General features: G+C 42.9%; 1 protein-coding gene across 2 annotated transcripts in view; it reads right to left on the bottom strand.

Moving 5' to 3' along the window:
- UBE2G1 (ubiquitin conjugating enzyme E2 G1) overlaps positions 1-24566 on the bottom strand; it is a 103459-nt gene that overhangs the window by 22058 nt on the left and 56835 nt on the right. For both annotated transcript variants that reach the window (XR_014140676.1, XM_081805931.1), the window contains exons 2-3: positions 11057-11159; positions 1634-1731 (exon numbers count right to left, since the gene is read on the bottom strand). Coding sequence is in view for 1 of the 2 variants with exons in the window: in XM_081805931.1 (XP_081662057.1) it covers positions 1634-1731; positions 11057-11159 (201 nt within the window). In the remaining variant the exon portion in view is untranslated. The remainder of the gene's footprint in view (positions 1-1633; positions 1732-11056; positions 11160-24566) is intronic.

Below are 24566 nucleotides of genomic sequence, written 5' to 3'. Positions count from 1 at the left end.
ACATCTTCTTTTGAAATAGGTGCAATTCGGGCGCCTGGGTGGCTCAGTTGGTTAAGCGACTGCCTTCGGCTCAGGTCATGATCCTTGAGTCCCGGGTTCGAGTCCCGCATCGGGCTCCCTGCTCGGCGGGGAGTCTGCTTCTCCCTCTGACCCTCCCCCCTCTCATATACTCTCTCTCATTCTCTCTCTCAAATAAATAATAAATAAAATCTTTAAAAAAAAAAAAAAAAAGGAAAGAAATAGGTGCAATTCAAATAACTCAAGTGACGGGTAAGAGAAACTGCCAAAGCCTAGGAAGAGAGGAAACAAAGAGCAAAGCAAGAAGAGGCGGATGTGGTAGATTCAGGCATCCGTGCTCCATGGAGGACTATCGTTCATGCATTCTACCACAAACAGACTGTTAAGAGATATTTCTCTCCGGGCGCCTGGGTGGCTCAGTCGGTTGAGCGACTGCCTTCTGCTCGGGTCATGATCCCGGACTCCCGGGATCGAGTCCCGCATCGGGCTCCGTGCTCGGCGGGGAGTCTGCTTCTCCCTCTGACCCTCCCCCCTCTCATGCTCTATCTCATTCTCTCTCTCAAATAAATAAATAAATAAATAAAAATCTTTTAAAAAAAGAGGTATTTCTCTCCCTCGGCACTGATACAAGGGAGCACAAGTACAAGTATGGGGCCAGTTCCACTCTCTCGAGACCCGTCCATTTCTCAAGCCACTGGGCTCTAATATATTCTCCACACCCTCGTAATAAAGCCTTCATTCATTCATTCACTCACTCACTCACTCACCCACTCCTCTCTCACAGACTTTTGCTCAGACTGATACAGGAGCCTCTCTCCCTGGCAATGCAAAGTTGACTATGAGAAGCAGGATGCAGAACAGCGCAGGAATCAAAAAACGACAACTCTGATTACAAAATACTGACAGTCAAAATACTTCGGAAAGAAATGCTTGCAAGCTCTATCACAAAGAACAAGGCCAAAAGTTCAGGGAGACTGTGTATAAACACAGTTTATCTGGCCTAACCTTTGACTCAAAGTGGATTTTAAATGGTAGCACATCTTTGGGTAAAAAAAATTCAGCGTCGCCACATTTCAGGCACAGCAGGACTGGATGCTTTCCAAAGCTTCAAACACAAAGTCCAGCATCTAATGTGTCCCTGTCAGTCACCTTATGAGGCAGGCAGGACACTCCCTTTTTAACAGCTAATATAGGTAAAAAGTTAAGAGCTGCCCACGGTCTAAGAGTGAAGATGAGAAATACCTATTTTTAAAACCAGATTTAATTACTCCTATACTCTCTGTAGTAGACAATGAGTCACCTAATACCTTGGAAATTATCTCAACTGTAAGAGCTGCATTCATGGCAAGTATCACCCAATAGCCTTGCCTCTAGTTTGGAACATCAGGAGTCTCAAAAGAGATGAAATCTAAGTAAATAAATATTTTTTATATGATGTCTATTCCTGCTGTTCTAAACAAGCTAATACAAGGCCAAGCGCATAATGAACACAGTGAACTTAGTACAAAAATCCCAAAGTAACTTCACTGAGAACTACATCTTTCTTATGGGCCCTGAAAACCTCAGTGACAGGCATCATATCAGCAAATGTAAAAGTAAAACTAGATAAACTTACCATTTGGGTGCCAGATTTCTGTAATGAATTTCATTTTAGGAGGCCGGAGGGGATAATCTTTTGGGAAAGTGAGATGAGCCTTAAAAACACCACCTTCACTGGAAGAAAAACAAAAACATGTTCTTGCCTGTAAATTCCTGCATATTGACAATTATTAAAACAAACACAAAGCAAGGGTGCTAGTGCTCACACCATAAATGAGGTGAATTAACAGCCTGGGTCTCAAGGAGATCGTTCACATACTCACTTTAACAGACTGGCAACACCTACGACCTTACGGAACCCCCGCCAGGTAGGAAATGAAAGAAACGGCCGGCCTTAAACCGGCATCCGTATCAGGTCACGTGACTGTTGTGCCAACAACCTGTATCCCTTCCCATGGCGCTAACTGCCCGTCAGCTCTCCATGTGGCTCTCCGACTATCACCCTTCCCTCCATCCCAGCCCGTCTTCTTTCTGTTCTGCAAGCACAATAAGCTCTTTCTCACTCAGAACTTACACATAATTTGTTTGCTCCCTGTGTGGAAAGATGTGCTGACCTTCCAATCGTCCATTCATCTCATCATTTAGCAAATACTTCTTCAGCCTTTACATGCCAGACACTGGCAGTGAACAAGGTATAAAGTCTCTCCAGGAGTTTACATTCCAGCGACTTTCCAAAGCAGTGCCGTCCAATACAGCTTTCTGCACACTGGAGATGTTCTACAGGCAGACTGTCCAAGATGGTAGCCACTAGGCCCCTGAAATATGGCTGGTGCAACTGAGGAACTGAGTTTTTAATTCTTTTTTTTAAAGATTTATTTATTTATTTGAGAGAGCAAGCACGCAAGGGGAGGGGCAGGGTAGAGGGAGGGAGACATTCTCAAGCAGACTCCCCACTGAGCACAGAGCCCGACGTGGGTCTCGATCTCATGACCCTGAGATCATGACCTGAGTCTAAACCAAGAGCCAGTCACTCAATGGACTGCGCCACCCAGGTGCCCCTGAATTTTTAATTTTATTTAATTTAATAGCACATATGGCCAGTAACTGCTGTATTAGTGCAGTCTTAGATCAGTGCCATTTACTTAGAAACTGTTCTTGAAGAACTGTCAAAACAGTACAATGAATTGTACTATGTTAACAACAAAAACCAATGAGATCAAGTCAGCCTCATGGGGCATATAACTAAGTTCATGCATTAGGTCGTTAGTACTAGTCATTTCCTGTGCTTGAAATACCCTTCTCCCCTTGTCATCTTTTAGAACTCAGCTTTGGGGCGCCTGGGTGGCTCAGTCGGTGAAGCGTCTGCCTTTGGACCAGGTCATGATCTCGGGGTCCTGGGGTTGAGCCCTGCATCGGGCTCCCTGCTCAGCGGGGAGTCTGCTTCTCCCTCTCCCGCTGCCCCTCCCCTGCTCATGCTCACTCGCTCACTTGTATAAATAAATAAGATCTTAAAAAAAAAGGGGGGGGGCACCTGGGTGGCTCAGATGGTTGAGCATCTGCCTTCGGCTCAGGTCATGATCCCAGAGTCCTGGGATCAAGTCCCGCATCGGGCTCCCTGCTCCGCAGGAAGTCTGCTTCTCCCTCTGCCTCTCTCTCTCTCTCTGTCTCTCATGAATAAATAAATAAAATCTTTAAAAAAAGAACCCAGCTTCAACGTTACCTCTTGAGACTTCCCTTGACTCCCCAATCTTAACTCTCCGCTGTGTCCCTCTGTCACACTGACCTTTCATTTCTTTATTCCAACATCTATTTGCACATCTGATTCTTTTACTGTTCAGTATACACTCCATCAGAGCAGGGTCACGTGCTGATGTTTGTGTCAGGCCAGCGAGAAATGTAATTCTCAGCTCCTTAAATGGTTTTCATTCACTGAACAAATATACATTGATTACCTACTTGTGTGAGGCACTGTTTTACGTAAAATAATCAAACAGAAAACAACATTAGAGGGCGCCTGGGTGGCTCAGTTGGTTAAGCGACTGCCTTCGGCTCAGGTCATGATCCTGGAGTCCCGGGATCGAGTCCCACGTCGGGCTCCCTGCTCAGCAGGGAGTCTGCCTCTCTCTCTGACCCTCCCCCCTCTCATGCTCTCTATCTCATTCTCTCTCTCAAATAAATAAATAAAATCTTTAAAAAAAAATTAAAAAATAGAAAACAACATTAGAGATCACTGGTTTCACAAGCACTTACCATTTTGGTGGCAGAAGAAACTATCAAGCAAAATATCACTAATAGCTACTGAAATGATATGAGCAATCTAATATTAAATTTTTAAAAAACCAAGTATCTATAGAATAAGCCCATCTGTCCTTAAGAAGGAAAAATGGGGGTATGCTTCTATACAGACAGAAAACCTTTTGCAAATGCAGCCCCAGTACATAGCAGTGGTTAACTTTGGAGCCAGGATTACGGGGATCTTTTCCTTTCTGCTTTGTACATTTCAATATAGACTGAATTTTTAACCACAAGCAAGTATTAATTTCTATTGCCTTTTTCTGATCATAAAGGATTTGGGCGGGGGGAGGGCGGGGACTTAAAAACAGAGAGGCAGGGCGCCTGGGTGGCTCAGATGGTTAAGCGTCTGCCTTTGGCTCAGGTCATGGTCCCGGGGTCCTGGGATCGAGTCCCGCATCGGGCTCCCTGCTCCTTGGGAGCCTACTTCTCCCTCTGCCTCTCTCTCTCTGTCTCTGTCTCTCATGAATAAATAAATAAAAAATCTTAATAAAAAAAAAAAAAACAGAGAGGCAGATCATTAACACCAAATACCTCTGAATACCTAGGGAAGGCCAATGGGCTCCCAACACACAGGGTAACTGTGGTAACACAATTGTGGTAAAAGCAGCAGGAGAAGACCACACAGGGTGAAAGAGAGAATGGGGTGGTCAAGGACAAGCGTGATGAGCAGAACAATTTAAAAAGTCTGACAGTTAAAGAACAGGATAATTAGATGGGGAAACAGCACAAATGCAAGGCTTTAAAAAGGAAGGGAAAAAAAAAAAATACCCTAATTTGTTTACAAGGAGATGGGAAGGTGCTGGTAGAAAGACTAGAGACACCAGAAAAAGAACTGAGCCATTGGAAGAAGAAAGAAAGTAAGGGGAGCGAGGGGCCTCGCCAAGAAAAAGAAAGAACATCTTTTCCTTTTGCACTGGAAGAAAAACAGACTGAATGTGGTACAGATATCCAGGGGTAAAAAGGAAGAAAAATGACAAGTTTCATGCCTGCCATATGGCCTCCATTTCGTAACTTACAGAATGATTTACTGAAGAGGAAAACCTGGAGACTTGAGGGAGACCGCTGGGAAGGACACACCACACTGGTGGGCACCTTCTTGCCCCGGCTACCCCAACTGTGCGGGTTAATGCCACAGTGGCCCTGGGACCGTTAATTGTACGGACTCGCTTTTCAAACTGGGGGTGACTCACTAACCAGTTTTCTTGTTTAACAAATAAGAATCGAGTAGAAAACAAGGCACTTCTCACAGGTAGTCTCTTTGACTTATGTAATCTGCATGCATGTTTCTACTCACTAAAATGTATGCACATAGTCTATATCAGGTCAGGATGTAGAACACTTCTGATGATGGGTTGTGGTGGAAAAAAGCCACAAACACAGAAAACAGCTAAGAAGCTACGTAAAAGGACATCAAAAGAGCTGCCACAGGCCCTCGCACTTCACCTGCTGGTAATGCTGCTCCTCGGTTGGAAGCAGCCTCCCTGGATCCCTTCATCATCTCGACGGATTTGATCCACCTCGTATTAGCTGACTGGAATCCCTGTCCTCAAAAATTGCCTCCATCTCTTAAATTATTTTCAATCTTTAAAATATCAAATTTTATTAACAGAATTATCTCAAAGGGTTTAAAGCACACAATTTTCACTCTGTCTACAGCGCCCTCCCCACTCTGAACCAATCACTTTATTCCATATAGTTTTTCTCCTATGGTGGACTCCTTGACATCTCTTTCACCTGGGGAATCCTACCTGTTTTTTTAAACCAAGCTCAGTGGTCCCAACTTGTGGGTGCAAGCTTCCAGTGAACAGCCAAATTAGCAAAGATGAGTGCAAAACCCCCAGGATATGAACTGTTGTAAACTAAACATTAATATGTCACATATTCACTATTTTTCAAATATGCAAAGATGTTACTGTGATGAGTAAAATGACAGTTTATAATAAAAATAAAATAAAAAGCATCTGTGAATTAAAAATATCTTCTACTACTTCCACTATTCTCTTCATCACACACAATACTAATAGTCCAATTATCAGCATGATGTTAAAAGGAGGTGTGAAACCAAAAGTTTCACATTTGAAAAGGTTGAGAAACCTAAGCCTAGTTCAACTTTCTTCCATGAGCCTCACTTACTGTTTCTGTATTAAACTGCAAAAATCTTACAAGGACCAGAGCCTATCATTCCATTTTGTCAGATCCCACCATTCTGCCGTATTTACTTTACCTAAATGACACATTGTATGCTGCCGTCTCAAACTTTGCTCAACATTGTTCTTTTAAAAATATTCCTGGTGATACCTGTTTCTTGTCCATTCATTTTATCTGACGCATTTCACAATTTATTTATCACACTCGTAAGATATTTGATTGCTTCCCATTTCTTTGCTACTACATGCAACAGAACACTGAACATCCCAAACACTTCCTGGCACAGGGTTTCTACCCTAAAGGCAAAACTGCTAAGACGGAGTTTAAGTAATTGGTCGAAGTCACACAGCTAATACAAGTGGCAGAGTTGGGGAGCTGCGCAAAGGCCCCAGAGCCCATGTTCTGAAGCACTGAACGGTAAGGGATGTGGCCTGGCTGCCAACGCATCACTTGCCAAGCAATGGCGGTACAAGGTTCCTTCCTTCCAAATTCTCGTTACAGAATATATGGCGTAGAACTGTAAAAGGATTTTGTTACTGTAAAGTAATATTAACCAGAGTTTGGTTAACCGACTCTACATGTTCTGCATCCACTCAAGGAAAAAGGCAAAACAATAGAACGCATGTAATCTTAACATTCTCCGTATTTTCCACACCCTTGTCAGTGGTAAGGAATAAAATAAACCGTACTTCCTGGGCAGACTAGCCATTGATGACGAAAGAAAAATTTAAGGGATAAAAGAAGGTGCACATTCACCACTCACTAACACGAATTTATAAAATTTGTAATTACATGGTGATATCCGAGGCTCCTGAGCTTCCTTGAAAAACGTGCTGCCGCTCTTGCCTGAAAAGTCTACTTCTGTGGACACTACCTGATAATCGGCGAGCTGAACACAGCAGGTACACACAGCAGTTTCAGCTCTCACAGAAAGACAGCCTAGAGGATCTATTCTCAACAGACTAATGGGCAGAGGAGTAATACACATTTAATACCATGTAAAGATGAATAAAATGGCTACATTCGTACTCAGGCAACGCTCAGTCTTCAAGCAAGCTGGAATACGCTGGTTACTGAGTACCTAAACTGAAGAGCGTACAGTGCCCTCTAGTGACTACATGAACGCTAAGGATGTCACAGGAAGGAACACGACAGCTTTTCAGGAACGTTTGTACATTATTAATTCTTGCTATCACTACATAAATGATCGAACTATTAAGCGGTGAATTAATCAGTTAGGACATCAAAAGAGCTGCCACAGGCCCTCGCACTTCACCTGCTGGTAATGCTGCTCCTCGGTTGGAAGCAGCCTCCCTGGGTCCCTTCATCTCGACGGATTTGATCCACCTCGTATTAGCTGACTGGAATTCCTGTCCTCAAAAATTGGGTACCATCTAAGCCCACATTAACTTCCACTTACTTCTAACCCCAACCCCCCCCTCTGGGCAGGGATTTACACTTGAGGTCTGCGCACCCACACCCAACAGACCCCCCCCAACAACTGCAACATGGCCTCTACCCTCTTCACACCAGTAATATCCTTACTGTTAAAGCAACACACACCATGAAATACTGGATTCACCATGAAACAGGGAGCTTACTTCTAATCACACTTTCCTCCCTTCCCTCCTCAGGGACCCGCGCTCGGGCACACTCTTGTCCTCTACCCCGAGCAAAGGCTGTGTGTGCGACTCCGTCCTGCAGGTCGCCATGCTCAGCCCCCAGCTCCCAGCCATCTTTTTCACTATAGACAAACTTTTAGAATAACAGTTACGAACAAATTTTTGTTGCAGAGATAAAACGCAAGTAAGCTGAAGGAAAATGAAATCCATAATCCCAAAGTTAGGATACGCAGGTTATAAAATAGAAACCTAACTGGTGACTCCTGTCCTCAATGGTTGTGAAGACAAATCCAAACTCTTCAACAGTGTTTATGAACTTCAAGTAACCCTCCACTCCCTGTTCAGCCTCATTTTCTGACCTCCCGTGTGCTCACCTCACTCCACCACCACATCGTGGAGCCGTCCCGTTTTCTGGGCCCCACAACCCAGAGTTCCCCTCGGAAATGCTGAAGCTCTGTCACTACCCCCGCCCCCCGGTCTCTGCCAGAACACCTGTCCGGTTAACGCTGACCCTAGCTGCGAACAGCCCCAAATCTCTTCCGTTCCAGAAGAACTAATCTAAACCACCTGCGGCCACCTCATTCATCTTACCAGTTGCTGGGTGGGAACGAGCTAGTGACTCAATTCTGACACAGGAGACAAGAGCCAGTCAGCCAGAGAGCTCCCACTGCATACAACACACACACAACTGAGAAGAAACCAGCCTCTCTTCTTCCTTTGGGTGATCTTCTGAAACACTCAAAACTCCTGTAACCATTTTGCTAACAGTGCCAGGACAACATACTTTCTTATTCTCTAAGCCAACTACAGTCAGATTTCTGTTGCTTGTAGCCAGAAGTCTACTAACTACTACACTAACACTTAAGTTCCCATTTTAGATAGGTCTTCCTCTGGGACAAGTTCTGGTACGTCCCAAACCTGCCACACCCCCAGTGAGTGCCTTTCTCCACCATGGCCATCACCAATCAAGCGACCACGCGGTGACTAAAGCGTAACCTCTCTGTAGGCAGGGACAACACTGAGCTAATCCGAGGTCCTGTTCCCCGCATCTAACGTAAGACCGCTTGGAAACAGCTGAGCTAGATGAATGAGCAATGTAAATGCCAGTGTAATGCTTTATTTTTGCAACCATTCTAAGTAGGAAACTGCCCAAGGGATGGCTTAGACTCAGTAAATATTAAAGAATAAATCTTAAACCTCTTTGAGGGCTTAAAAAAAAAATCCCATAACTTTCACACGTGAATTTTAGAAAAGATTTTAACAAGAAGGAATCATTTCCAGGTTATTCTGGATGGTGATTACAATGTCTGTCAATGCCACAAGGCCTCATTACTCACAGGATGCTCCCCGTGTGTGGCAGAGTTTAACTACAGCCCAGCTGTCCCATCAGGAAGGACTGCAAGTGGCCACCAGCGGTCTCCTCAGGAAGTCCACACTCCAGAGGAGCTGCCACAAAGGCTTGCTTCTGCTACCCACATCTCACACCAGCAGCTAGCATTTTTTAAACACACACTGAAGGCCAGAAGTAAGTTTTTAATTGGTGGAAAGAATGGACTAATAATCAGTATGGTGAGTATTAAAAAGTGCTTGTCTTTGGTGAAGCTGAAGGTACACATTAAACACAGGTACCAGCTAACAGTCTTTAGAGATACGTGCCACCACCGCACAAGCAAGTGTGAGAGTTCTGTGAGGTCCTTAGAGACAGAGCTCAGGCCTGGAAGCCCAGCTCATCCTCTAGACAGACACCAGTTCAGAAGAATTCCTCCTGTTACCTCTTATCAACTGTAGGAGTAACAAGATTGGACCACTGGAATGTCGCCGTGTCTCCCAAATAAAGCTTCGTGTAATGCGTTTAGCTTGGAAAACCTGAACTTCATCAGGCTTATAAACCAGTTTATATGTATGGTTTTACGTGCAAAATTTAGTAAGAAATTTGCTTTCGAGTAATTAAGGTTGTGGGGGGATACCTCAAAGATGGTTTTCAACAGTTCCTATTATCTACCCAAACACACACGATGGAATGACCAAATTGAGTTATTTTAGTTTGCAACCATCACCAATACAAACATGGCACTGAGAAATACATCAGCAAAAATTCTGATTGGAAACAATCGTGACAAAACATGAATCACCTTTCCAGACGCTCGAAAACCCGAAGTCCACACCACAACTCGCTCTGTATGTCCCGTACCAGCGTGCCCTGGTACCAAGTAGCCTGAATTTTCTTTTCCATCAGGTGTTTCATTGGGGGGGGGGAGGATCCCCATCTCTGAACACCTAACATGAAACTACGGTATCAAAATCCTTGCCTGCTTATTAGGGCCATCGAGGACCACAGCTGAGTGAGCAAGTGTAGTCCCCAAGAAACTCAGATACAGATCTGCCCCTCAGGTGTGTGGGGCACACTGGTGACCTGAAAAGGTCACTGCATTCTGTTCAATGCCTCCACTTCTATAAACACGATGGAACTTACACTAGTCGCTAACACCAGGTAGTCACAACCCATCTTACAGAACACTGATCATTCCTAAGTTTAAGTTTGTCTGCAAACACTCAGAGCAGAAAATAAGACTGTGGTCTTCGAACCTAAAATGTAGGACAAGACCTGAGGAAACCCCAGCTCTCTCTCTATTGCTCTTTGACTCGACTGCATCTGTTGTCTGACTCTACATCAGTTAATAAGGATTAATTAAAAGGGGTTAGCTGTTTCATGCAACACTATATCAAAAACTAATGATGTAATATATGGTGATTAACATAACATAATAAAATTTAAAAAAAGGGATTAGCTGTAACAATCACTTTTATAAACTGGAAAAAGGTAAACATCAGTTCATTTTAGGGTCAGAACACCATGGTTCGGATCAGTATTCTGTGGGGACCCGATTAAAGAAGCCCTCAAATTGATAACCTTGAGAGTTCTCAAGCCTGGAGACACTGGTGTGTGAAACTGTGTTCTGTATGAAAATCTCCCAGGTGTAATACTACGCTTTAATTAAACTGATAAAAGTGCTAAGAATGGGAAAGACTTCTCTTTGAAATGACAATGTTCCCTTTGGGGGTGAAGGCACAGTAAGCACAAGGGAAGGGAAGGGGAGAAACATTTCAATAAAGGATTTTCTTCTTCCCCCATCCTGCCAAAATTAACCCAATATCCAAAACCACGTAAAAAATACATTATTTATATATAGGCTCACCTTAAAAATGGCTTGTATTTCTGAAACTATTATATATTTAAGAAAGCAACAGGTTTTAGACACTAGAATTTCAAGCAGAACACAAAAACCCTAGACATGATCATTTAGTATAAATGATTTCACCTAAACACAGCCATTTCACCTGCTTTAAAAAATAATTTCACTTCAGTTTGCCAAAGCAGTTTCCATTTGAATTAATTAAGAGAGCTACTTTAGTGTCCGTTCCATGGTACTTACTAAAGTGTGTCAGGGGGACCAATGATAAGGACTTCCCACCGGTAAAGATCATTGTCATCTATTAAACCTGCTGAAAAGCCTTCCACTGGATTTTTGTTGAGTTCTGTGGAAAAAAAAAATTTTTTTGATCAAAACTTTTAGGCATATAATTTTCACCCAACAGATAAATTACAGAACCTGAATGTACATGTTATAAATTCGAAACTATTCAGCAGATATACCTGGGTCCACTAGCAAAATGCCACCTGATGGCCAAAACACTTCCATTTCTGTACCACAGGGACGTGACGTGGAAGCAAACTGTCCAGGAGATCACGTTCTAAACCCCTCTCACTTCCACCCTGGTTTCCAGCTAGGCTCTTAGCATTCTAGGTAGCCCTACGGTGGTAGATGGAACTCGTTAAGATGCAGATATCCAGGCCCAGCCCTCACAGACTGTGGCCCCCAGGTAAGTCAAACCAGTACTCCCAGTCATTCCTACACTGTGGTCTTTAGGGTACACTTTCAGAAGCACCAGCCGAAGCCTAAATACCTTTCTGTGGGAATTTGCTGAGCTTAGCCAACCTTCATTTATACCAGTGTGTATCTGTGTGACAAGCCCTCTGTCACCTTGGGGACACACGTCTACAGTTGGTGTTCTCAGACTCAGCAAGGAGAGAGCAGAGTCCTCGTGTCTTGCCTGTGTGTGTTGACCCCGTCCATTGCCAGCCAAGTTTCCGGCACACAGGAGTGGCTTAACAATAATAGCGAGAGGCGCGCCCCGCTGGCTCAGCCGGAAGAGCGTGCAACTCCTGATCTCAGGGTCCTGGGTTCGAGCCCTACACATGGGGTGTTGAGATCACTTAATAAATTTTTTTTTTTTTTTTAAGAAGGACTAGGAAGGGGGGGGAAGACGGGAGGGAGGGAGGGAGGGGGAGGGGGGAAGAGGGAGGAGGAGGAGGAGGAAGAACAGGAAAAGAAGAACAGCTGGAGCCTACAGGAATGGCAGTGGTATCATGAGAATTTTCTCTTCCAGAGAGAGTGCTCTGGCATGGATGGAAAATGATGGAAGCAAAGGACTAGTGGGGGGAGTGGGGGAGACGTAGGCCAACAAGGGAGCTTAGTGGACCAGGTCAGGAGTGCAGTCTGATGGTTCCTAGACACACAGGGCTTAATAATGACCTACTGGCGGTGGGTATTATCTACAGATTTTTTAAAACAGCTGTTTAATGAGGTATAATTGACATTCAGTGAACTGCACATATTTAAATTAGAAAATTTGATACAGGGCACCTGGGTGGCTCAGTCGGTTAAGCGACTGCCTTCGGCTCAGGTCATGATCCCAGGGTCCTGGGATCGAGCCCCGCATCGGGCTCCCCGCTCTGCGGGGAGCCTGCTTCTCCCTCTCCCATTCCCCCTGCTTGTGTTCCCTCTCTCGCTGTGTCTCTGTCAAATAAATAAATAAAATCTTAAAAAAAAAAAAAAAAAGAAAATTTGATACATATTAATACACAAACAGGCCTGTGAAGCAATCAACACTATCATGGTAGTAAATACACACACACACTGCATATAGAAATCAGCAACAGGGAGTTCAAACAGGGAGCACTGACTGGCTCCAACTGAGAAGTGGGGGCCAAGCGCTGGAGAGAGAGCAGTCTGGGAGGGATGTGCTGGGGGCCTGAACAGGTGTGTGATTCTCACATGCTTCCTGCAATCAGCCTCAAAGAGTTCAGTCTAATGATAAAAGTAAGCGTAATACGACCCAGAGCGTTTTTACAGAGGACTGAATAAAGTGTGTTAGTAATGGAGAAGATCTTAATTTTTTGAGGGATGAGGAGATGCTACTCAACAACTAGGATTTAACACCCCAACATGCCAGTGAAACACAGAGCCTAAAGGCAAATTTTATTTATATTTAAATATGAATGGCTTTTCTCAAAAGTTGAAAGATTTTTTAGAAGTCTAAATTTTTGCCTAAAAGGCAACGTAGACCTATCTAACGTTTTAAATCAGTACTGTATTTCAAAATGCAAGAAATGTATTTTTACTTTTAAATAGCTAGTCTAAGACATTTTTAAAAGGATACTGAAAATGGAAAGACAGGAAGAATTGCATTTTGTTTCTGCATGTAAACACTCCCTGAGCTGCCAGCATGCGTGCAGGGAGGGAGGGCAGGGCGCAGGGAGGGCACCCGGAGTCCTACCCCAAAGTCCACCAGGGCGGGGCGGAGCCCAGACCACCGAAGTTAAGGGCTTATGTTCTTTTTCTAGACGAACATTATCATATTTCTCAGACCATTTTCTTCAACACGGTATTCAAGTCTTGGGAGGATTCTTTTTTTTTTTTTAAAGATTTATTTATTTATTTATTTGACAGAGAGAGGCACAGCAAGAGAGGGAACACAAGCAGGGGGAGTGGGAGAGGGAGAAGCAGGCTTCCCGCCGAGCAGGGAGCCTGATTGGGGCTTGATCCCAGGACCCTGGGACCATGACCTGAGCCGAAGGCAGACGCTCAATGACTGAGCCACCCAGGTGCCCCTCTTGGGAGGATTCTATAATTTATCCAGAAAATCACCCTCTTGCTGTATTTTCCATCAGAAGTCCAGTGGAGTTTTATAAATGGAGGTGGGGTAAGTTCTGCAATTAGCATATACGGTCAAAATTATCCTTGAGAATTCCCTTACATGTCCCAGAAAGTACATCACTGCTTCTCACTTTTGTCAATACACCATAATTTCTAAAACACTTTGCACATTCTCCATGCTTTTCTTCTACAGGAGTGATTATGTCTACTGCTTGTAAGTAACACAAAAGCAACACTGAAGATATCCGGTATCTCACTTTTGTCGTGGCTTCTGCCCCTAGCAGGGGTCCCCCAGGGCCTGGACCCATAGGTATAAGGTGTGTGATACCACACCTTCACGAATGTTTCCCTTTCCCATGAGGTCTTCCCTAAATAATTTACCAAATAATCGTCTTTTGACTTCTGCTAAGTTCCCAGTAATTATACTTCTAGTGTGTACTCTATCCCTGACACTCGATTCCTGTGGAATCTCAGCCCCTGATTCCCATGGAAGTAAACAGGCAAGTACCATCTGTGATAAATGCTCCAACAGCAGTACAGTAATTTGGAGGGCCCAAAGAAGGGCACCTTATAATCATGAAGAGACAGAAAAGAGCTTCTAAAAAGAGAGGAGACATCGTAAAAAAGACAAAGTATTTGGATGGCTGCTGCGAGGTTCAGACAGAGGAGCCTACACAAGAACTTGAAACATGGAGATCAGGAGCTGGCTAGAACAAAGCAGGGCATGCAGCCGAGAGCAGACAGAAGGTCAGAAGCTGGGCAGCAAAGGGCCTTTGTAAGCCCTGTATCCAGAGGGCAATGACAAGCCTTTGAAGGGTTTGTGTTTTGTTTTGTTTTTAAAACAATGAGGTGGCCATGAGAGTCACATTTTAAAAAACAAATCTTGCAGAGTGTGAAAGATGACACAGAATAAGGCCACAGTGACAACAAAGAAACCAAAAAGGAAGCCATAAAGGTAATCCTGGAAAGTGTACCTTTAGTAGGATGCCACTGGGAATAATGACGGGAAACAAGGACATTTGGGGAAAGAATCAACCAATCAAACTTGGTGATGTGAGGGTTAAAATGACGCAGATTTCCTCAAAAAGTTAAACACAAAGTTACCATATAACCCAGTAATTCACTCTTCGGTATATACCCAAGAGAAAGGAAGGCATCCACCTGTCCACATAAAAGCTCTACAAAAATGTTTATATATCAGCATTACTTGTAATGGTCCAAAGGTGGAAAACAACTCGAACGTCCGTGGGTAAATTATGGAGTATGTGCACAAACTGAGTATGACTCAACCACAGAAAGGAACGAAGTACTGGTATAAGGAACAACCTAGATAAACCTCAAAATCACTAGGCTCAGTGAAAGAAACCAGACACCTAAGGTCACATATTGTAGGATTCCATTTATAGGACACATCCAGAAAAGGCAAATCCACAGAGACAAAAAGCAGAACAGAGTTGCCAACAGATGGGGAAACGGGATATGGCCATGGTGGGTGTCTGTGGGGTGATGAAAAAAGTTTAGAAACTAAAGAGACAGTGGTTTGCCCAACATTGTGAATACACTCCATACACTGAACTGTACACTTTTAAAAAGCTACTTCTATGTCATTTTAATTTCATACCAAATTTTAAAAATAACACACAGGTTTCTCTGCAGAGCAACTGGGTAGAAGTCTGTTCGTTCTCAGAAATGGGACATATAGGAATGAGACAGGGAAACTGAAGGACTCCATAAAACCCTGCTTTTTGCTTTTTCCCCACTTCTATTCTAGCAAGAATAGACCTGCACTCCCACTTCACACAGTCCTCAGAGTGCAGTGTGTGTCCTCCTTGTAAGGGATAAGTAGTTAGTGATTTCTCTAGGACAGATAACACCTAAGGAACAACCAGGTGAAAATGACTGGACGAAGCCATCATATGCATATTTCAGACCACTGGCACTAGACAACTGGATGCCAGGGCCTACTGGCTCTAAGGAATAACGACCCTCCTGTTCCTGGATGCACAATCAATAAAAACCTCCAGCCCCAAAGAGGGGACTCTCCTTTCTAAGTCTCCCAGACCCTCACTCTGTCTGCACCTGCACACCTCTATCCCTTCAATAAACTCCGCTTCCCCCTCCTGCTGGCTCACACTGGATTTCTGATACCACAGCCTGCCAGCATCAGGAAGATGTGATTTGAGGGATGAGGGAAAGAAACGATGATAGGTTTAATGTGTAAGAGAGAAAGACCATGAGCTGAGAGCGGGGTGGGGAGGGGGGACAGGACGACAGAGGGAGAGAGAATCTGAAGTAGGCTCCATGCTCAGCACGGAGCCCGACGCGGGGCTCGATCTCACGACCCTGAGATCATGACCTGAGCTGAAATCAAGAGTCGGACGCTTAACCAACGAAGCCACCCACGTGCCCCTGATGATATAGGTTTAGTTTTAAAAAACCTATGGGCATAAATACACTGTTTTTTTGTTTTTAATTCTTAGCTAGAGAGGCTTGGAGGGTTATCAGAATACTATTGATAACTGCAGTCATAAGACTGATGGCGTCACCCAAGGATGAGCATGAAGTGTGAAGCCTATACAGAAGATCTAACTGAATGTATTCTAGAGAATACCAATATTTTGAGGACTTAAAAAAGAGGGGGGGGTCACAAAAGTGACTAAGAACGGGAAGACAGAGAAGGAGGAAGTAACCCAAGAAAAAATTATATCAAAGAAGCCAATGGAGAAAGTTGCCAACAATAATAAATAGACACTACTCAGGAAAAAGGAAGTCTAAAATCAATCCACCAGGTTCAGCAGAAAGAAGGCCAAGGATGCCCCAGGCATCTAGTTTCAGTGTAATGGCAAGTCAGGGGCCATGCAGGCAACACTGAGTTGACAAAAAGGTGAAGGAAAAAAACACAAGTGGAAACCTTTTCTAGAAGTCTGTGAACTGAGAAGTGTAGTAGCCATATGAAGATAAAATTCCAGCAGGTTTTTTAATGGAAAAGGCCAAAGAAAAATGTTTAAACATGCTACCAACACTTAAATGTTGACAAGGGTACTTCACACTACATTCAAACCTGGATGGACTATAAGACATAATTAACCAATAAAACTTAATGAAAAGAAAATATAGAATTTTTTTTTCATAATGTTGGGTTGGAGGTGGCCTTCCTAAGCCCCTCCAACAGTCAAAACTCAACAGTCAGATTATACTGCACAAAATATTTTAAATCCAGCACAACAATAAAGCTTCAATAAAAAGGAGAGACCAGGAGAGACTATTTGCAACACAACAGGTAAAAGTCTAATGTCCAGAATACAAAAGAAAGGGGAAACATTCAGGGGTCCAAGTACAAGGGGGAGTAGAAACCGCTAACACACAAAATTCTGGCCTGCTGAAGACAAATGTGCACAGTCATGCTGGGTTTCTGCCTATATTCCAAAGGTATTACAGAGGGGCTTTCGATGGGACAAACACGGAGATGGAGCTTTCTGGACACAACTTCAGTTGGAAAGAACTCTCTTTCCCACAAATCATGACTGTTCAAGCAAAATTCTAAAGTTCTAAAACAGGCAAAACTAATGATTAGTATTTGAAATCAGGACAAGAGTTGTCTTTTTCTTCTTTTTCTTTTGGAAAGGGAAGGAGAGTAGGATCTGGAAGGAGGCATAAAAGGGATTTCAGGGGTGCTGGTAATGGCTTGCTGCACAATATATTTATGCACTTTTGTCTATGTTATCCTTCAGTTTTTAAAACTCAATAAATCTTGCAGTGTCACATCACTGTTAAATGAGCATTATGTATGCCCACAGTGAATCTGGAAATCGCTGTGGGCCGAAGTGGTCTATAAAAAATGAAGAAAAGCAAACCAAGGATAAGTAAATGTCCTTGGGAGTAACAATTTGGATAGGTTTAAGTAATGGGCAATAATGCATGAGCAGACTTCTACGACAGAGTCGTTAACTCAAGGATAAGACTAAAAGAGAATGGGAATGAGGAGAGCATATGAAAAATAAGAACTCTGTAGTTCTGAATTTGAATCACAAGTTTCAATATGAATTCATGATATAGCTTTAAAAATTCTGAGCTCTGTCCACTGAAAAGGTCTAGGAAAAGTGACCAACCCTGTAGAAATGAGCATCCCTAGTGCCCAGAACAGGACTCCAGACAGCATTTACTACTTACAGGGACCAGGGATCTTCGGAGAAATGGCTGAGTGCAGGTCTGGGGTAGGACATGTTCTAGGCTCATCTCATATATACCAAATAAAATGGAAGCTGTCAAATAATACTATGGTCTTCTTAAAAAGACTCATCCAACTTAGGTTCCCACTGGCCACATATGGGACAAAAGGTCTGAGTATCAATGAAGCTATTAATGACTAACAGTCTATAAAGAGTGGTATCAAAAACAACCAACCTATTAGTCCCACCGTTTCGGGATGCTAATAAACTGTTTTTGTTGTTTGTTGTAAAACCAATTTTTTTTTTTTTTTAAGATTTTATTTATGTGACAGAGAGAGAACACAAGCAGGGGAGCAGCAGAGGGAGAGGGAGAAGCAGACTCCCCGCCGAGCAGGGAGCCCGATGCGGGGCTCGATCCCAGGACCCTGGAATCATGACCTGAGCCGAAGGCAGATGCTTAACTGACTGAGCCACCCAGGCACCCCTGTAAAACCGATTTAAAACATTAAAAGATTCAAGATTTATTCTTCCTTTTCTATACAAAATTGTACTACCAAGTAATCAAATAGTAATTACAATTTGATCTAATAAGGTATCTCTCTATAGAAATAAGCCCAGTTAAAAAAGGAAAAATGGACACATTGTCATACTGTCATTTTAGTCCAGGCATTTTAAAAAGGAAGACAACCAGCCATTATGTATCTTCTGATAAACAAACCACCATTCAGGAAGTGATCTTGCCTCCTCACAAACCTGAGCCTGTCCACGCCCCCAGACACAATTACCAATTTCAGGAACACACAGAGAAATGTGTTTACGGACACCCCGGGACACACACAATCAGCAAAGACCACACTGCAGGGAAATTCTAAAGGGCAGGGCCTGGAACCCTCAATAAATACACCACGTGGGGAACAAGAGAGGACTGAGCTCAGACTTTTAAAAAAAATGTATGACACAAGTAAAAGTGTGAAAGCTAACTAGATATTAGTTAATATTAAGATGTTGGGCGCCTGGGTGGCTCAGTTGGTTAAGCGACTGCCTTCGGCTCAGGTCATGATCCTGGAGTCCCGGGATCGAGTCCCACATCAGGCTCCCTGCTCAGCAGGGAGTCTGCTTCTCCCTCTGACCCTCCCCCCTCTCATGCTCTATCTCATTCTCTCTCTCAAATAAATAAATAAAATCTTTAAAAAAAAAAAAAGATGTTAATATAACATTAGTAATATTAAACAATTGTTGACTTTTTAAAATGTGGTAAAGCAATTTGCTGGTCTTTTAACCCCAGTTTTTAGAGATATATAATGAAATGTTCACAGACAAATGATCAGTGATATATGATGTTTGTGATGTACTTCAAAATCCTACGGGCTGGATAAAACAGGACTGCTCACAACTACGAACTGCTGAGGCTAGGTGAGTACACGAAGATTCATTACACCAATCAATCTACTCTGTTATTGTATGTTTAACATTTGTCTCAGTAAGTTAGAAAAAAGCTAAAAAGGCAGTCTCATTAATGGACTCTAATGTTCTTTATCAATCACATGAAAACAAACCACCACTGAGCCTCAGCAAATATAAGAGGTCTCAGAAGAACAACATTCAAAGACCCAGCTATGTATCATTTTATACTTGACTCTTAATAAGCTACTTTAACTATGAATATACCTTGCCAAGACCAATGGCTGAGGAAGTCTAACTGCCCTAAAGCCAAATACAAACTGATATTTATAGCCTAGCACTGATTTCCCTTTGTGTCTGGGTGGTTGTGGTCTCCTGTTCAAGGAATGTGCATTCCTGTCAAGTTTATTTATGTAACACATAACTGGCTGTAAGGTGCATTTCTGTAAAGGGGCTATTTTTACACTGGCTTCTTTTTGAACTTTTGAAATTACAAAAAGAACCTTTTATCCAGACACTATCTAATTATTTCTCCCAAGTATCAAGATGGTTTATTAAAATAATTTTGACATTATAAGAATAAAGTACCATATTCATTTAAAACATTTAAATCACCACAAACCAACACACCAAAATTAACAGAGAAAACATTTGTTTTCTCCAAGCTACCATTAGTTCATCAATATTATGCGGTATTATGTCAGTCAGACCTGCGTATGAATGTCAACTCTCTCACTAGCCTTGTCATCATGAAAAAGTAGTTTCTTGCTCGCTTCTCTCTCTCTCTCTCTCTCTCTCTCTCATTCATTCCTTCAGAGTCTCATCCTCCTCATCAGTAAAGTATGGTTGAGACCCAGACAGCCCTGCAAGTCTGTATGCAACAGACCGTCCACCTTAGAGCACAGTGTCGGTTACCTGCTTTCTTCCTTTAAAACTGCTCACTAGGCTACAGGCTATCAATGTTCTTTAGAATTGGGAGGCCTGGGGAAATACTACATACCCCACATCTAACACCACACCCCACTATTTATTTCTAGTAGGAGCTGTCAAACAAGGCCCCCATACCGAGGGCCCCAATAGTGAGTGAACACAGACTCAAGCCAGGATAATGAATCTTCTGGATGATTTTTCGAATTGGAATTAAAGAAAGGGAGTCCCAATCCAGACAGCTGTCAAAACCCACAGTTCAAGTCTCAAGGAGAAAGGTGGTTTGGGAAAATGAAGCCAAAATGGAGATAAGCAAAAGTAAGCAACAGGAAGAGAGGTCCTAACAGAATTCCAGTTCCTGACACCTGGTATCACTCCTGCCCTTCCATAAATTTGGATGGACCAAATTTCCTTTTTTATCTATACTTTATTCTAGTTCAACTCCTGTCCCTTCCAACTAAGGGTACCTGTTTCTCCTCTGAAAGAGTGGTATTTTTTGAGCTTACATCCCGGGTGGACTCTGTCCGTTTCCGCTCCCCTCCCCGAATACGGCACAGCAATGGTCTCCACTTTCTTCCACCCTCAACCACATCACTCGGGGATGCGGGGGCGATACGGGTTGTTCTCGGCAGAGTAGGGCAGAGCATGACCCCCCACCACCAGGGCAGCTGAACAGGTAAAGTCTGTTCCTACCGCCACCAACACACTCTCACAAGGTGAGAGTCAATCACTTTACTACACCCTGATTTTCTTAAGTATTGCTCAAATTAAATTAAGGCTTCTGGGTATAAAATTTTCAAAACCAGGTTCTGTTTTACTTAATATCTAATAGGTCTTATCTCCTTATCTACTTGTTTTAGCACAATGAAACTAGGTTAAGTTACTCTATTTTATATATTGATACATTTGCTTTCTTTTGTATTCGCCCCCCCGCCCCGACCCGTGGTCTTAGCAACCTCAGAGTGAGGGTTACCTCTGCTCGCCACTCCTTGTTACCATCAACTGCATGAAGCAGCTCACAATAAAAAAAAAATCTCCCAGCACAATAATGAGGTGTTTGAATCTCTATTCCAATTCACTTCAGGGTCACTTCAACCACCTAGTAACTTCAGAAAAAGCATCTCCAAGAAATTACTACAATATGATCTCTTTTTAAAAAAAGACCTGAAAGGGGCGCCTGGGTGGCTCAGTCGTTAAGGGTCTGCCTTCAGCTCAGGTCATGATCCCAGGGTCCTGGGATCGAGCCCGGGATCGAGCCCCGCATCGGGCTCCCTGCTCCGCGGGAAGCCTGCTTCTCCCTCTCCCGCTCCCCCTGCTTGTGTTCCCTCTCTTGCTGTGTCTCTCTCTGTCAAATAAATAAATAAAACATTTTTTAAAAAAATTAAAATAAAAAAAGACCTGAAAGAAGGCATTAATTATAAAGCAACAGAGACCTCCAAGGCAAGCAAGAACAACTTAGAAAAGAAATAAAAGGAGAAAAAAACAAAAGACATGGATTACTGTCATATTAGAAAGGACAAAAATTTCTTAGAAACTACAATAAAACAAGTCATAGTCCTAACTTTAAGAAGGTAAACGATTATACACTTGAACGGAGTGAAGACAATAAAGGGAGATTTGGTATTCCTGAAGGGATGAGAATCCAAAAATGTCACAAATGAATACATAAAACTCTCCTGTATAAGTAACAAAATGCACAGACTGACAACACACCGCACAGGCCAGGAAGACACTGGTATGGAACGCATGCCACCGGGTGGGGGAAAGACAGCAGGTCAGGCTCAACACGGCAGTGAGTGACCACACAAGTCTGAGCGAAAGCAGGCCACGAAATATAGGAGACCAGGGGTGCCTGGGTGGCGTACGTGTTTATTCCTGAAAAAGTCAAGAGACGGGAAGAGAAGGAAGGAGGAACACACGTACGTGTTTATTCCCGCGCACAGGTTACCAGGAAATCAAGGGGTTCTCTCACAACTACCGCGAGGTTTTTTATAATCTTCTCTGCACTTCGGGGCTCTTTCAGGAATCCATCTCCTCTGCCGTAACAAACATCTCTCTGTGGTTCAATCATGTTTCCAATAACACCTTATAGCTTGTTGTGTTTTGTTTCAGTCAAATGCAACCAACTGAAGATTTTTAACTGGCATACATATTATAACTCTGTATTTCCACCTGCATATATGCATTAAAAGTGTCTGGAATGGTGTTCGTCAAATGTAGGTGATGGTTATTATTAAATGGTAGGGTTCTTTCAACTTTTTTACTTCGATTTTCTTAATTATAAAAAAAAAAAAAGCCATTCATTCTAAAATAACACAGGAAAATAAAATGTAAGCAGTTCGTCACTCTACCTTCTCATCCTTCAAAATGAATACTGTTAACAATTTGCTATACACATTCTTTCCAGTTTTGGAAATATACCCATATGCACAGAAAACAGAACCATTTTATACCTTGTGGGTCACATAGGTATAGCATAAACGTTAGGTACTTGGTTCCTCCCATTTTTTTCAAGTATAAATAATACTGCCATAGAACATCTTTGTACTGTCCTTGTACATCTGAGGGAGTAAACCCAGAATCTAAACTCCTGTTAGTTGAATTGTGGGTCAAAGGAACATGCACATCATCCATGAAAAGTTTATTTTAATTTATATCCGTAGAAACCCTGTGGGTACCTATTTCCCTGCAGCACTGCAAACACTGACCACTGACAATTTATATTTCTTACATGTATTACCTATTTATATTTTTTGCTCTTTTTTAAAATATTAAGTGATTCAGCTTCTTACTGATTTGGGTGAGTCTTTTAAACATTATGGCTCTGGATAACTGCCATTTTATTCAAAAATATTCTTGATTTGTTCTAGCTTTGTAAATTTTCATTTTTTGCTAAGCAGAAGTTCAAGCAATGTACATTTAAAAATAAAGTCAATCTTCATGATTCCTTAGTTTGTCATGCTTATTAGAAAAACCCCCTTTGTCCAGCCCAGACTAAAATATTCTTGATTGCTTTCTTCTAATGGTCTTTTGTTTTATTTCAACTATTGGCTAATGGTCTGGGCACAGTCAGGTTCCAGATCTGTAAAACGAGGGTAACAGTGTCTACTTTGCGTTTAAGGAATAAACCCACACACGTACAATGTCTAACCTAATACCGGGCACCTTGTAAACACTCAGTAACCATCATGACCCCTTTATAATTCCTGTAGACACAACAATACAAATCCAGCTCCCGTCTATCTAGCCCAAAAAGGACTAGTCAGTTTCCTTGGACCCCAGGATATGAATGGAGCTCCCGCCTACCTATCCCAAACAGGACTAGCCAGTTTCCTTGGAAAAGACAATATGAATCCAGCTCCCGTCTACCTAGCCCAAACAAGACTAGTCAGTTTCCTGGGACATGACGATATGAATCCAGCTCCCGTCTACCTATCCCAAACAGGACTAGTCAGGTGTTCCAGGGCATTTTATTTTTTATTTTTATTTTTTTAAAGATTTTATTTATTTATTTGAGAGAGAGAGAATGAGAGAGAGCACATGAGAAGGGGGAGGGTCAGAGGGAGAAGCAGACTCCCTGCCGAGCAGGGAGCCCGATGCGGGACTCGATCCTGGGACTCCAGGATCATGACCTGAGCCGAAGGCAGTCGCTTAACCATCTGAGCCACCCAGGCGCCCCCAGGGCATTTTATTAAATAATCCATCTTCTCCCCAGGATCCGGAAGCCAGGTATTGGTGAACCCTGGACGGGAAGGTGATCAAGCCCTAACTCACCGCTTGGCTTCGGACCCATCCATAACAGCATTTCCTTATCAGGTGTTTCACTCCCCTTGAGTATCTACCAAGAAACTGAAATAACCCCAACTGAGAGCCCCATTCCATCATCTGTGGAACATACACATAACTTCTAAGTTGGCTATACACCACCAAAAAGGATTCCAAATAAACTATTAATAATTAAAACCCTAAATTTTCTGTAATACTTGTTTTTATGACTGAGAAAAGCTTTATCTCAGGCAAAGAGGAAAAGGGAGAACTTAATGGTAGGGAGTCTTAAAAAATACTCAGGAGTAAAGCTGATGGTGTGAGTGCACACACGTGCTTTAAAATCTCTACTAGCTTTTCAGTGCTAAGACAAGTGTTCTACAAAGCCCAGGTAAAATGTGTGACAGTCATACATGTAAACTATTTCCAACTGGGGGGAAAACAGCAGATCTCTAAAGAAAAAAACGGAAATAAACTATCGTATAAAAAGTAAAACAGAGGGGTGCCTGGGTGGCTCAGTCGTTAAGTGTCTGCCTTCAGCTCAGGTCATGATCTCCAGCTCCTGGGATCAAGCCCCATGTTGGGCTCCCCGCTGAGGAAGGAGCCCGATGCGGGGCTCGATCCCAGGACCCCGGGATCATGACCTGAGCCGAAGGCAGCCGCCTAACCGACTGAGCCACCCA

This window comes from Leptonychotes weddellii, chromosome 15, assembly GCF_054177405.1.
Source record: "Leptonychotes weddellii isolate Sample4059 chromosome 15, ASM5417740v2, whole genome shotgun sequence".
NCBI classification, from domain to species: domain Eukaryota; kingdom Metazoa; phylum Chordata; class Mammalia; order Carnivora; family Phocidae; genus Leptonychotes; species Leptonychotes weddellii.
Note: the sequence above shows the minus strand (reverse complement) of the source record. Positions and strands in the feature narration are given on the sequence as shown.